At 43.6% G+C, this 13,788-nt stretch overlaps 1 protein-coding gene across 1 annotated transcript; it reads left to right on the top strand.

Moving 5' to 3' along the window:
• The first annotated feature begins 10,188 nt into the window (after positions 1-10,188).
• LOC121287468 (U6 snRNA-associated Sm-like protein LSm3) lies at positions 10,189-10,555 on the top strand. Its single transcript, XM_041205378.1, has one exon. It carries the CDS (start codon positions 10,189-10,191, stop codon positions 10,495-10,497), a length of 309 nt encoding a protein of 102 aa, XP_041061312.1. The 3' UTR covers positions 10,498-10,555.
• The last annotated feature ends 3,233 nt before the right edge of the window (positions 10,556-13,788 follow it).

Here is a 13,788-nt window from a genome sequence, read left to right on the forward strand (position 1 = left end):
CGATTCCTAGGCTTTGACCTGCTCTTCTAGCCATAGTATTTATATGGCTAGTCCAGTTCAGTTTCTGGTCAATGGTAACCCCCGGGATGTTGATAGTGAGGGATTCAGTGATGGTAATGTCATTGAAGGTCAAGGGGCAATGGTTAGATTCTCTTTTGTTAGAGATGGTCAATGCCTGGCATTTGTGTGGCGCGAATGTTACTTGCCACTTGTCAGCCCAAGCCTGGATATTATCCAGGTCTTGCTGCATTTGAACATGGATTGCTTCAGTATCTGAGGAGTTGCAAATGGTGCTGAACATTGTGCAAATGGACAAATGGCCTTCTTTCTATGCCGTACTGTTCTACAATCCTGTATCTACCATGTCAAATCCTAAACACCTCAATGAGACTATCCCTCAACATTCTAAACTTGAGGGAAAACACAAGCCAGGTTTATTCAACCATTCCTCATAATAGAAGCTTTTAAGCCCAGGTGTCATTCCGACAAATTGCTCTTCAATGGCTTTACTCAGCGAACATCCCCAATTCTGAACTTATGATGGAAGGAAGGTCATTAATGAAGCAGCTGAAGTTGGTTGGGCCTAAGATACTACCCTGAGGAACTCCTGCAGTGATGTCTTGGAGCTGAGATGACTGACCTCCAACAATCACAATCATCTTCCTTTGTGCTAGGTCTGACTCCAACCAGTGGAGAGTTTTCCCCCGACTCCCAATGACTCCCATTTTGTTGGGACTCCTTGATGCCACACTTGGTCAAATTCACCCTTAGTGTCAAGGGCAGTCACTTTCACCTCACCCCTTGAGTTCAGCTGTTTTGTCCATGTTGGCACCAAGGCTGTGATGAGGTCAGAGTTCATAAATAACTGCAGATTTTGTTGTTTGTGAGAAGTTGGTGCCATTCAAAATGCTACAAAAAATTTACCGAACAATCTAATTATCCTTATTATGCCCTTATCACATTTTAATGTCCTTTTTAAAATTCTTACTGGATTTTATTCTGGCACTCCTATTGCAAAGTATGTCCCTTAAATACTTAACTTTCTCCCAAGATCGAACTGTGGTTTTGGTAATATCAAATAGTAAACACTGACTGTGATTAAGAAAGGAAGACGTATTAATCAAGCAACTTTCATGACCAAGCAATGACTTACTCTTGGAGTGTAGTCGCTGCTGCAATGCAATAAACAGGTCAGCCAATCTGCACAAAGAAAAGCTGCATAAAGAGCAATGAAATAAATGACCAGATAAATGTTTTCAGTGTCTGTTGAGAGATAAATATCAGCCAGCACACTGAGGAGACGTCCCCTGGTCTGCTTCAAAATTTTGCCAACGGATCTTTTACAGACACCTGAACCAGAAGGTGCAGCCTTTGTTTAACACCTTATCCAAGTGAAGTTCCTCCAAAAATGCATTCCTTCTCATCCCACCAGCAGACCTCACTTCAGTCTTTGAAACCAGTAACATATTAAAGTATACCATGCTTAAATTTTAAAATAAAAGAACACTTAATTGTATATAAAAACAAGTAAATATAATTTTAGTAATGGCTTTATATTTATTGTTACATACAGGGATGGGAAAGAAATTGAAGCCCCAACACCCTTTCCTTACTGGCTGTAATCAGTGTGTTCCTTGCAAAGGAAAATGTGTGTGTTTCTTAGCCCTGGGAGTTTTTGCACTTAATTTAAATAGCAGCAGCAAGCTTTTGTAGGCTTAAATAAAGAGGATTATTTACTTGCACATTCACCCCAAAAGTTTAAAATGTTACTTCATTCACACATACACACATACTCGATAAAGGTACAGTTAAAGAGAACAGTGCAAAATTACAAATTGTAAACGAAACAATAATTCATAGTTCACTCATCTTAGGAAAAATAGATGTTGGGGGCCTGCTAAAGGTGGCGCTTTCATTCTGAAAGGCTAGTTTAGATGGTTCCAATAGATGGAGTTGGGTATGTGGGATTATTGTGGGACTCCCTTAAAGAGATGGATGTTCAAAAGATCACAAACCTAGTTGGTTATAGTCTTCCTTACCAGGGGGTCAGGTTTCTTTAAAGGTGGGCTTTTAGGAACCAAGCTGGAGTCTTTTAAGATATAGTAGTCTCCAGGTTTTGAAAAGACATAGGTGTTACAGCCTTAGTCTGCAGCTGCTATTCTGCAGTTGGTGTTCTTTCTAGATGCTATTCTTGCATAGACTAACCAGTTTCACCCTGGTTCTTGGGATAATAGAACTCATTATCTGAAGACAGTTTCAGTCACATGGTCAACTGCTATTGTTCACCCAAAATGGTTTGGAAGTCCAAAGCCATTGCTATACAATGGGAGAAAGTTGATGGGCATTCAAACCCACATGTGGTTAACTGGCTCCCACAACTCTCTTCTGTTAAATTTTGAACTTGGAGATATGAAATTTTGAAGGCTTTTAATTTTGAATTTTGGGTAAATCACAAAAATAGCAGATGTGTTCCGCCTCGGTAAGTCCATTCAATGAGGAGGCCCCCGCTGAAGGTCATTGAATCAGGAACTTTCTGGAGGCATGAGGCAGAAATTGCAAAAGTCACCTGTCCTTGATAGCTATCTTATCCACCTTGTTAGTGTCCATTTTTAAATAAAAGACAGTTCTGGGAAAGTATATATTGAATGCAGTCCATCCTTAAAGTTTTGAACAGGACATGCCTTTACTGGGCATGACATTATAGTAGAAGGTCTTATTTAATTCAAGTCAATAAAATTGTTTCTAAATATTGGATTTATATAATCCAATAATGTCTAATATTTTATAAATGCTCTAATTACAAAAATGCCAGCATGTCATCCTGACCATCATAACCAGAACTGAGCACCACTTCCACTTTCTCTCTTTTTGCCAGGCGAGTATAATTAAAATTCCAAGTGCAGGCGGCATGTATGCAAACCACTCCCGATTTAACAGTGAGGAAAGTTTTCATTGGTGAAATCTGCTGTCATCTGACAATGCTGCATCTAGGGACAGCTGCTTAAAGTGCCCCCTGTTCAAACAGGGAGTCTGTGCATCAGTGCCAGGATGACCCACAGCTTGAGGGTGCCATATTCTTCACAGAGGTCAGTGACTGCCAAGCAGATCAGCCCTACAGTTCAGTGATGCCTTCCTGAAATTTCTCCTACAGGCCTTCAGGAAAAGCGGGAGGTGCGCCTAGCCAAATAAGGCATCAGAAGGCCCTCCTGCCGGAACAAGATGGCCTGGATGGAGATGGCAGAGGAGGTGAGCAACCTTGGTGTTCCCATAAGAGGAAACATACAGGAGAAGGAGTTCCAAAGCTGAGGCTTCTCACAGCCAGCAATGAGGAGGCAATGGAGACTGCTGGTGAGGACAGGGCAAATGATGAGGCTGGACCAATCAGGAGTAAGGAGGGAGAGACAAGCATCCTGCTATGGCATATGGGCACACAGCGTAGATGGGATGAAATGTGAAGCACTCAAAATGTGATGATTCTCAACCTGATTCTTTTTGCTCTCTACTACAGGTCATCACTATCCAAGGACCAGGCCGCAACCAAGGGAGGAGCCAGAAGATCCCACCTCTGGGGACAAAGCAGCCAGTGCCCCAGAGCATGCATTGTCAAATGCCTCATCATCCACTTCCGCCAACACAGTTGTCCCCACACTGTCCCTGGAGGGTTTGTATGTAGATTTTGGAGCACAACCTGGTTAGCATACCACAGACACACCCCAGCAGTTGAAGGAATATGTGACAGCTGGGTCCCCAGATGATTAGAGGACTGCTGGAGATCAGGCCCCTACTGAGCTCTACAGCTCTGATGGGCCTCTGGTCACGGCCACAAGTCTGCTGGACATACAGCAGAGATGAGGGAAAATATGACAGAGATGCCAGGAATTATGCACAGCTTTGAGCGGGGTATGGGGCAGTCCATGCATACCATGTCCGAAGCATTAGAGTGCATGGCTTCATCCATGGAGAGGATAGAGAGCCAGGTCAAGCATTTATCCATAGGCTCTCTGACCTGCATTCCATTGCTCTAGCCGTGGGCTCAGTGCAGTGGTGGCAATGAGAGAGGGACGAGGCACCTGGACCTCCCTCCAGCAGCCTCTTTCTCTTAGGGAGCCAGGGAGGTGCTTTTCATACAGAGGTGGAAGAGGAGTGTATGCAAATTTTCTGGGTTCTTCATCTCGGGATATCCCAGGTTAGCATTGTTTCTTATCCCTTCCACCATTGACCTCAACAGCTCCAGCAGTTGTGCCCAAGGGGGTTGCCCCTGCACCAGTGCAGGAGATCCTCTTTTGGCTAGAGCCCTCAAGGCCCGGTGCCTCCAGAGCATGCCCCACCCTTGGTCATCCAAGGCACTAGGGCATCATACTGAGCAGACCGCCTCCACCTCAGCTGCGGATGTTGGGGTTGCACCTAGACGTAGTGGTAGAAAAATAAAATTGAAAAAAGTATGAGCACTAAAGTGACATGGGTGATTTTTCCATGTCTGTCTCATTGTTAAAATATGCACAAAATAATTAGTTTTCTGTAATTGTTTGTAATTCTTCTGACTTTCTGTGGCTTATGTTCCTCAAAATGTGATGGCTAGAGAGGAGATAGGGACACAGACATTATTCCTGAATGAGATGTGTGGTGTTTCCGTGCATGTTCATGTGAATTGTTACTTCTGTGATGATTGTTCTGTGGAACATGGCTTTAAATGCAGGCACAGCTGCCAGTGTCTCCGCCCTGCCTCCACCCACCCCCACCTATGCACTCTAGAGGATATTGGCCCAATTAACTCTCAGTGGATATAAATAAGACAGGTGCAGTTGCATTCAAAGCACTTGAACAATGGTGCTGGAGCAGAATAATTGGGCTGTTATATGGATATCCACTGTCAAGAAAACAAACAGTTGTTATATTTTTCTTGTTAATAACCCTGTCATATTTTTATGTACTGAAAGACAGGGGGTGTAAATATGGTAATTGGAGTAAGAGCTGGAGTGACTGCAAGAGTCTACAGCTAACTTTAGGGGGCATAGATTTAAGGTAAGGGGCAGGAGGTTTAGAGGGGATGTGAGGAAGGATTTCTTTCACCCAGAGGGTGGTGGGAACCTGTAACTCATTGCTTGAAAGGGAGGTAGAAGCAGAAACCCTCATAACATTTAAGGAGTATTTGGATGTGCACTTGTGATGACATAGCTTATAAGGCTATGGGCCTAGTGCTGGGAAATGGGATTAGAATAGTTAGGTTCTTGGTTGACTGGCGCAGACTCGATGTGCCGAAGGGCCTTGTTCTGTGCTATAGGTCTCTATGACTCTAGTAAGTAGTCGTTTTGAGATGTTAATGAACCAAGAGAAATTCAATCAGAGCTCCGTAAAACAATAACAGGAGTAGTTTAGAACTGAGTTGTTTTATTTCAAAGGTTCTAAAAGGTGTAAGTAAAGTAAAGATAGGGTAAGTTTAATTTAAAAAAAAACTAAGAGCTAAAGTAAGATAGAGGCTAATCAAGTTTGGGAAGAAAGCATTTCTAAAGAGACTGAGACAATAGCAAGGTCAAAGGCTTCATTTTTTCCTTCAATGCATTCCTTCCCTATGTGAGGGGGTAGCTGCTTAGGTCTCCCAGAAAACAGCAAGATAGCTGGCCCGACCTCCCAGAAGACAATATGAACAAGACAGACCTGAAGACCTAGTTGTGGTCAGCCTTGGAGGACATCCCAAGAGAAAAAGCGCTGTGTGGTTAAAAATTACTGGAATTTTATAGGTTTTGTAATCTGAACAGAAAAGGGAATGCTTAGCTCTGAGGGTAATTAAGTTAAGTCTTGTGAACTGTTTTAAAGTGATGTTTACTGTGTGAGGCCATTCTTGTGTTTAAGTGTAATTATGTTTCTTTTTTCTTTATTTTCTTTTAACAAATGTTCACTCTACTGTAAAATCATCACAAGTAGTCAGGAACATAATTTCCTGATTTCGGAACCTCTCTTCATACCATAGAAATTGCAAACACCATCTTGGCAACTGTTTCAAGTTTCCCTCTGGGACTTGGGGAGCTCAGCATTTACCATCAGCCGTGCCATAATCCCATGTACCAGCAGCAGCAAGTATTTTTGACAAAGCTCTGCTCTCCATTCAATTTTAGGTGGTAGAGGACACAGGTTTAGCATTAAGTCAGCAAAGGAGAATGGTAGGATTAGGTCTACACTCAAGGAAGGCAATGGAAGTCAACCAATGGAGCCATGGTCAAGCAAAAGTGTCATTGTTGTGCGAACCTTGTGTAGATCAGGTTGTCCCTGGAATCCCTTGCAAGTCTCTCCAGAGCCCTGGCATTCATGAAAGGCTCATTTGGATTCATGGGCTCCTCCTTATGCTCCCACAAATCCTCATCATCTGAGGAGGGCTGATCTTCCTCGCGCTCTTCCCCCAGCAACATCTGTCCATGTTGCAGCACCAGATTGCGCAGTGCACAACAGCACACTAAACCTTCAGAGCACCCGCTGGGGTCCGTATTGCAAAGCCCACAAGACAGGTCACAGTAGCAGAAGTACATTTTAGGAAGCCCAATGATGTAATCTATGATGGCTCAAGTAGACATTTGAGCATGATTGTAGCTCTCCTCTGCCTCGCTCTGGGGATGCCTCACTGAAATCTGGAGGTAGTTTGTTCTCATCCTTGGGATGCGTTGATGCGCCACTGTTATCTTCCCTGGATGCCTCACTTGGACCAACCTCCCCCTCTGGTGCTACCCATTGTTGGCCTTGCAGCCTCTGTTTTGGACAGCAAGAGTTCTCCTTCACATTCTCTCCAACCGTTTCCTGGAAAATCAGTAATTGCACTGTGTGAAGAGAGCTGCCACACATGCAACAGCATGCTTGCCCATGCTTCTTATCCACTTAACAAATGGTTAGAGTGTCCCTTTAATCAGCCGGTTGTATGTAACATGAACTGCACCCACCAAAATGACCTTCCTACCATTTTTGGTCTGCGATCCTTGCAACTGAAAATGCATTTTTAATGTGCCACAGACAAAGGTGAATGTTACATTCAAATCTTGTACTTTTTACCCTCTCCCTCTCACCCTCACGTTTTCCCCTATCACCCATGACCCACCCAACATAACCTTTCTCCTCCGTTCTGTTACTCTTGAGTCTCCCCCGCCATTACCCTGCATGCTATTACCATTTCCCACACATTGCATCTCTCCTCCCCGGGCCTATTCCTATGACCATCGCAATGCCAACTCCCATTATCCTCCTCTGTGCTTTTGTTTGCTACCCCTTGAGACCTTCCAATACCTGACCCCGACTCTGGAACTGCCCCCATGCTGAGTACAACATCCCCTCTGGCTGTGACTGCTCCCTCCACCCCCAATTCGCCCCTCAGGAACCCACCATTGATAACACCAACCCCTTCAGGCCCTTCATCAATCTTTCAATTCCTGCTTAAGTCACCCACCCCCACCCCTTTACAGGACAACCACATCCAGGACGCTCGGCCCTTCCTTCCATCGCACCACCCTGCACCTGAGCACCAATCTTTGCCTTGTGATAAAGAGTTCAACATGGAAACCTGCTTAACTTAGTCACAGCTGCATGAGGCTGACTGATGCACTCCACCTTGAATTGTGAACCAGGTGCCATGAGATTCTTGTGCACCGGTGAGTTTATCCCGAGGGCAGGAGGTTATTGAAAACTGTTTCACGTTAATGAGTATTCATGGCATGGTATTACAAGTACAAAACCACCACAGGCCGGCTTAATTCTCCTCATGCCTCAAACACACCACTAACTTTATCTCAGCCCACTATTGGGAAATCACAATTTCACATTCCACCTCATTGTCACCCCACAGGCCACATTTCCTGCTCTTATGGGCTCCATAAAACACTCCCCACAGTCTTTCCCCTTCAGTTTTCAGAAATATTAATCTGCATTTTGAGCTCTTCAACCTGTCTCTGCTCATGAGATTCTTCAACTAACTTAATTTCTGATAAGAATCTTCTAACCATTTTCATTAAGAGAGTCTCCGTGCGCCTGCCTGTAACTAACCAGAGTCATGCTGGGATATTTTAAATGCCTTGGAAAAAAGTTATAGGAACTTTCAAATTCAACAAGGAGTCAAATACGAACTGAACCAATCACAATGTTCATTATCACCTCATTGAAATGTTCAGTGCACATCTGTCCAACGGTTGCACCAACCCAACTAATCAAGACTGTCACACACCACTGCAGATCAGTGGTCTGCTTGCTTCTGCATCCCGTTCCACAGTGTAAACTTTAGCAGAGTTCTAGCTCATACCCGGTGCACTGGTGCAAGATTCAAGGCAGCAGCCATTAACATTTAATCATGAAAAATAATAACAAAACTACTGGAAAAAACGCAATCAACCTAGACACTAATTAAAGACTACTTAGTACCAGCACTACGTGTTAACCAATATTACTTCATCACTTGTAAACAAGAAACAGATCTCTTTAATGTCCTGTTCCAAGTGAATAGTGATTAATGTGCATTTCCCACTAGAGCCGTATTGAACAGAAGTTTTCTAAATCTTGCTTCTCAGTTCCCATTTATTTGATCTATGTGCAATTAGTTTAATGCACATGGACAGAAAATGTCTCAAAGTGGAGGATGTAACTACTTCTGCACTATTCCCTAGAAAGTAGAGGTAAAGCGAGAGAGGTAGAATCATGGAGGCAAAAGAGAGTGAGCAGAGAATGGAGGTAGAGAGAAAATAGGGGGAAAGTATAGAGAGGGGTAGGAACATGGCAAGAAAGAGGGTGGGGGGAAAGTGGAGTGAGAGAGAAAGGTCAAAGTAAAGGATGGAAGGGAGGGGAATGGAACAGGTGTCAGCACAGGTCTTGGAGAAGAAATAGTAAAGCAGCTTTTCCATTCTATTATCTATTGTTAACGCTAACAAACCATTGCATTTAAATTTGCAAGTTTCATCTCTTCAGTGGGCTTGCTTCAGCTTGAATCATCCAACAGAGAGCAAAAAATGTCAAAGTGATCAGATTAATGGTTTGCAAGAATCCCATTTTCTTATTCATTTCATATCCATGGATTTGTAGATCATCGGATGTGACAGGGAATGAAAGTAGCATGTCTAGTGCACAATATTTGTACAGAAGATTGGGCGATTTTACCAACAACGATTGTGCTTTATTGACAGGAGTTAAAATGGCTGCTGCTTTCATTAAAAATGTGTTTGGCAATATATTGATTCTAGGCAGGAAAAGGATAGAGTGTTAGAGGGAGATACCAGATCCTACCAATACTCCAATCTAGCAAAATTCTGCTCCAAGAGCACAGCTTTATTGGCTGGAAATTTTGCTTGCAATCAAGTTCTGTGCAGAGAGGGGGCAATATTATTGTTACATCCTTCAGAAGAATAAGTTTGCTAAATGTCCTGCAGAACTTAACAGATGCCATTTTTTTTGCTGGGGACAGGGGGTTCCAGCCCACAGGCCGGAAGCAGTCACATGGCTGAAGCCATTGAAAGCAGGTGGACCTATTGAGGGGGTGAAATAGATTTTGGGGAGGGGTGGTGGGTGATCGGATCCCAGGTTGTGGGGCTGTGGTGGGATCTGGATTGTGGGAAGAGCCTGGGTGACGAGGGGTGAAGATGCCCAGATTCAGGGTTACCTCATTGTTGGAAGGGCCCCGATCACAGGGATATCCGTTAGTGCTGGGGGTGGGGGAGGTCTCAGTCAGAGGGGTTAGCTCCCATATTATTTTGCGGGGGTGGTATTCAAAAATCATCGGTGGGAGGGCAGTAGGGTAGTGGCCCAATGGTGGTTGGTGAAGTGGTGTTCCAGATTAGGGCAACGTCCAATAGTAATCCAGATGTCTTATTTGCTCTATCCCAGAAAGCCAGTTGGTGAAGGATAAAATTGGAGCCAATCTTTACACACTTTCATATTTATTTACAGGCCAGGATTTTACTGCCCCTCTGCCGCATGTCTCCCCCGGCAGATGCAGCGAGCCATTTAAACCTCGATTCAGTTCAGCAGGATCGAAATATCCCATCGAGCAGGAGAGGCCATAAAATCCTGGCCACAGAGTTACACATTACTAGCATGCATCTCTTAGCCCAACAACCACCATTTTAGCCTGTTTCTCTTTATAGGGGCTTAGGTGAACTCCCTGTTAATGCCTACTAGCTGCATATAATTATTCGCAATAGTTCAGAGTGTGTAAAGATACAGCCACAAATGGCGGCGGAAGGAGAACAGCCACAAACCACCAACACAGTTGAGGAGCCTCTCAACCTGATCAGGCTTAGTCTGGACGAGCGATTCTACGTGAAAATGATAAACAACAGAGAGCTTCGAGGAAGACTACACGCCTTTGATCAGCATTTAAACATGATTTTGGGAGATGTTAAAGAAACTGTTACGACTGTAGAAATTGATGAGGAATTGTATGAGGAGATATACAAATCCACCAAGAGAAACATCCTAATGCTGTTTGTTCGTGGTGATGGTGTTGTTCTTGTGGCTCCTCCGCTAAGAGTCGTTTAAACCCAGCCAAACTGAACATTATGGACTGAACTTCAAACCGTGATTATATTTTTCAGTTGATGGAAAGAATGTTCTGATATTATTTTTATAAAACGTACCTCAACACTAGGATGCGAAAGGATCATGTCTGTAGTTTAATTCTAAGTGGAGTGTTCAGCTTGGACTCTTGTGAGAAGTAAATAAAGTATTTTTGTTTGATTTAATAAAGATTGACCTACAGCCGCAATCAAATTCAGTTGGCCAAATGTTGTGAGTGTTAGCTGACCAATCAGAACCTGATATGATTTGACTAAAAGATTCAGGGGGCCTTGCAATTAGGTCTGAATCAGAGGCAAGGACATTCTGTGGACACAATGTTAACCTACCTGGTGATCAGCACAGTGTGTTTGCCCACAGGATGAAACAGCAGATAAGGAAAGTTGTTTTGTCTGGCTTATAATACATGTTTGAGACCTGCAGCACATATTCCAATATGATGTCACACAAAAACGTTAATAACTGTGAGGAGTAGAAATCTTAAAAGAATACTCAGCACTGCCATATTGGCAGGACTGGTAATCAAAGGAGGCAGTGGATGGTGTTTCAAAGCAGATAAACAATGTGTTCTTGACTTACTGGCATCCATCTCACTCGAAAGGAGCATTCCAACATGCCCTGCTTAAGGTATATAGAAATTAACAGTCAAGAGGGAGAACAAAGAGAAGACAGAAGGAATAGCTTTGATCAACGGACTGACTACATTCAGCTACAGACTGATCACTTGTCATGTGACTGTCAGCGAAGGGAACTTTCAGCCACAATATTGCCACTCTTCCTATATCTGAATACTACAATTGGGACAATAAATTGAATTTAGAAACTATCTAAAATCATTGTTACTTTGGAATCCTGGGCCAAAAGAACTTGTAAAAGAACTGGGCATAGATTTACCTCACAGATAGGGGATGAGGCAGTAAGGGGAGGGGGGGAAGGGGGTATTATTAGGTAGCTTGTTGGGCTTGGAATAAACATTCCTGCTCCTCCTGGCCCACAAGCAGTGCTGTAAAGGCACTCACCTCATGGACCCGGATTTTGCGGCTCCGTCGTGGCAGGACCCACGGTGGGAGATTTGGTGGCTGGACAATCCTGGCGGTAGGCGGGGGCAGAAAATCCCACCCTTGGATTCAGTCCCTCTCTCTTCCTTTTTCTCATCTTATCAGGTTTCCTGATGTCTGGAAAAACCAGCTGCCTGTGGTTAAAAATAGAATAACTGTTAAAACAAAGATTTGCATCCATATTATAATAGCTCAAATCCCAGCAGCTGGTTAGTTGCCCACCCCTTTTCCCACCTCCATTAAACTGAAAATGGGTGGGTTGACACAAGTGTGGTTGTGTTTCAGATTTCTTGGATATTTTAACATCTATGACACAAACACACTGTTTTTCAGAGTCAAGATTTATCCCACTGAGTTTTACTTGGGCCTGAATTGTTTGCTCGTTGGGCACACGCGATTGGCGGGTGCAGGAGCAGACGGAAAACGGGCCCTGGACCACGGTCAGCCCCCAACCACGGTTTCACACTGGCTGGGCCAATTAACGGGCAGCCAGCGTTAAACATGCCCTGAGAAAGGCTCAGCACTGTCAGTGGGGGTGGGAAGAGGGTGGACGCTGACGTCACTGCGGGTGCTGGTGAGTGCTTCCACTGAGCCCCGTAAAGGCAGACAGCTGCCCCAGGGAGCTGCAGGCCTCCAGAATAAACAAAACAACAAACATGTTGCAAAACATGTCCATGCAGCACAATCAAGCACCTGAAATCAGACCTCATAAAGAAACAATCCCCAGATATTTCTTTTTTATCTTATTACCCCAAGGAGATTTTACCCCACCCTGGATCGAGGTTTGAGCAAAAATCACCTGAAATAGGCTAGTAAGACATTCAGTTGTACCAAACTGTTACAGGAAGTTAACAGGCTGCAGTGGCTCACTGCCACCTTCTCAAGGACACTTAGGAACAGGGACATCTGGTGAATGAATAAAAATCATATCATTGAAATGTGTTTTTTAGACAAACACAATAAGCATCAGCAATACTCTATCTTAGACCCTTAGACTTGGGGGAGGTGGTGGTGTAGTGATTGTCACTGGACTTATAATTTAGAGACCCAGGGTAATGCCCTGGGACCTGGGTTCAAATCCCACCATGGCAGATGGTGGAATTGAATTCATTAAAAAATCTGGAACTATTGTTGTAAAGACCCATCTGGCTCACTAATGTCCTTTAGGAAAGGAAATCTACCATCCTTACCTGGTCTGGCCTACATGTGACTTCAGACTTACAACAGTGTGGTTGACTCTTAAGATGCCCTCTGAACAAGGTATAGGCAATTAATGCTGGCCTAGACACATCTCATGAACAAATTTTAAAAGATCATAGAATTATATAGCGCGGAAGGAGGCCATTCAGCTAGGGTGCCTGTGCTGGCTCTTTGAAAGAACTATCCAATTAAACTCAACTCTCCCTGCTCTATTCCTAAAGCCCTGTAAATTTTTCCTTCAAGTATTTACCCAATTCTCTTCTGAAAGTTACAATTAGATCTGCTTCCAACACCCTTCCAGGCAGTGCACTTCAGCTCATAATAACTCAGTATGTAAACTTCTTCTCCTCATTCATCTCTGGTTCTTTTGTCAATTAGCTTAAATCTGTGTCCTCTGGTTACTGACCCTACTGCCATTGGAAGCAGCTTCTTCATATTTACTCTAATAAAATCCTTCACAATTCCAAGCAACTCTAACACATCTGCTCTGAACTCTTATCTGCTCTAACAATCCCATCTTCTCCAGTCTCTCCACATAACTGAAATCCCTCATCCTTAGTATCATTGTAGCAAATCTCTTCTAGACCCTCACCAAGTCCTTGACATCCCTCCAAAGCTGAAGTTCCTAGAATTGGACATAATTTCTTTGCTTTTGTATTTTATTCCTCTATTAATAAAGATAAACATCCTGTATGTTTTTTTAACAACTTTCACAACTTCCCCTGTCGCCTTCAGAGACTTGTGTTCATAGACTCCCAGGTTTCTCTAGTCCTGAACATCCTTTAAAATTGTCTCTTGCAGATCATATTGGCTCACCTTCTCCTTCCTACCAAAATGTGTTACCTCACACTTCTTTGCATTAAATTTCATCTACTGTGGATCTGTCCATTTTACCAGTCTGCTATGTCCTTTTGAGGTCTGTTACTATCCCCTCACAGTTTGCTATATTTCTGGGTTTCATGTCATCTGCAAGGTTTGAAATTATTCCCTGTACACC

The sequence above is a fragment of the Carcharodon carcharias genome, chromosome 14, assembly GCF_017639515.1.
Source record: "Carcharodon carcharias isolate sCarCar2 chromosome 14, sCarCar2.pri, whole genome shotgun sequence".
NCBI lineage: Eukaryota > Metazoa > Chordata > Chondrichthyes > Lamniformes > Lamnidae > Carcharodon > Carcharodon carcharias.

Bases quoted from the DNA above. Each gene is read 5' to 3' on its own strand.
- LOC121287468 (XM_041205378.1), top strand. From the start codon at position 10,189: ATGGCGGCGGAAGGAGAACAGCCACAAACCACCAACACAGTTGAGGAG.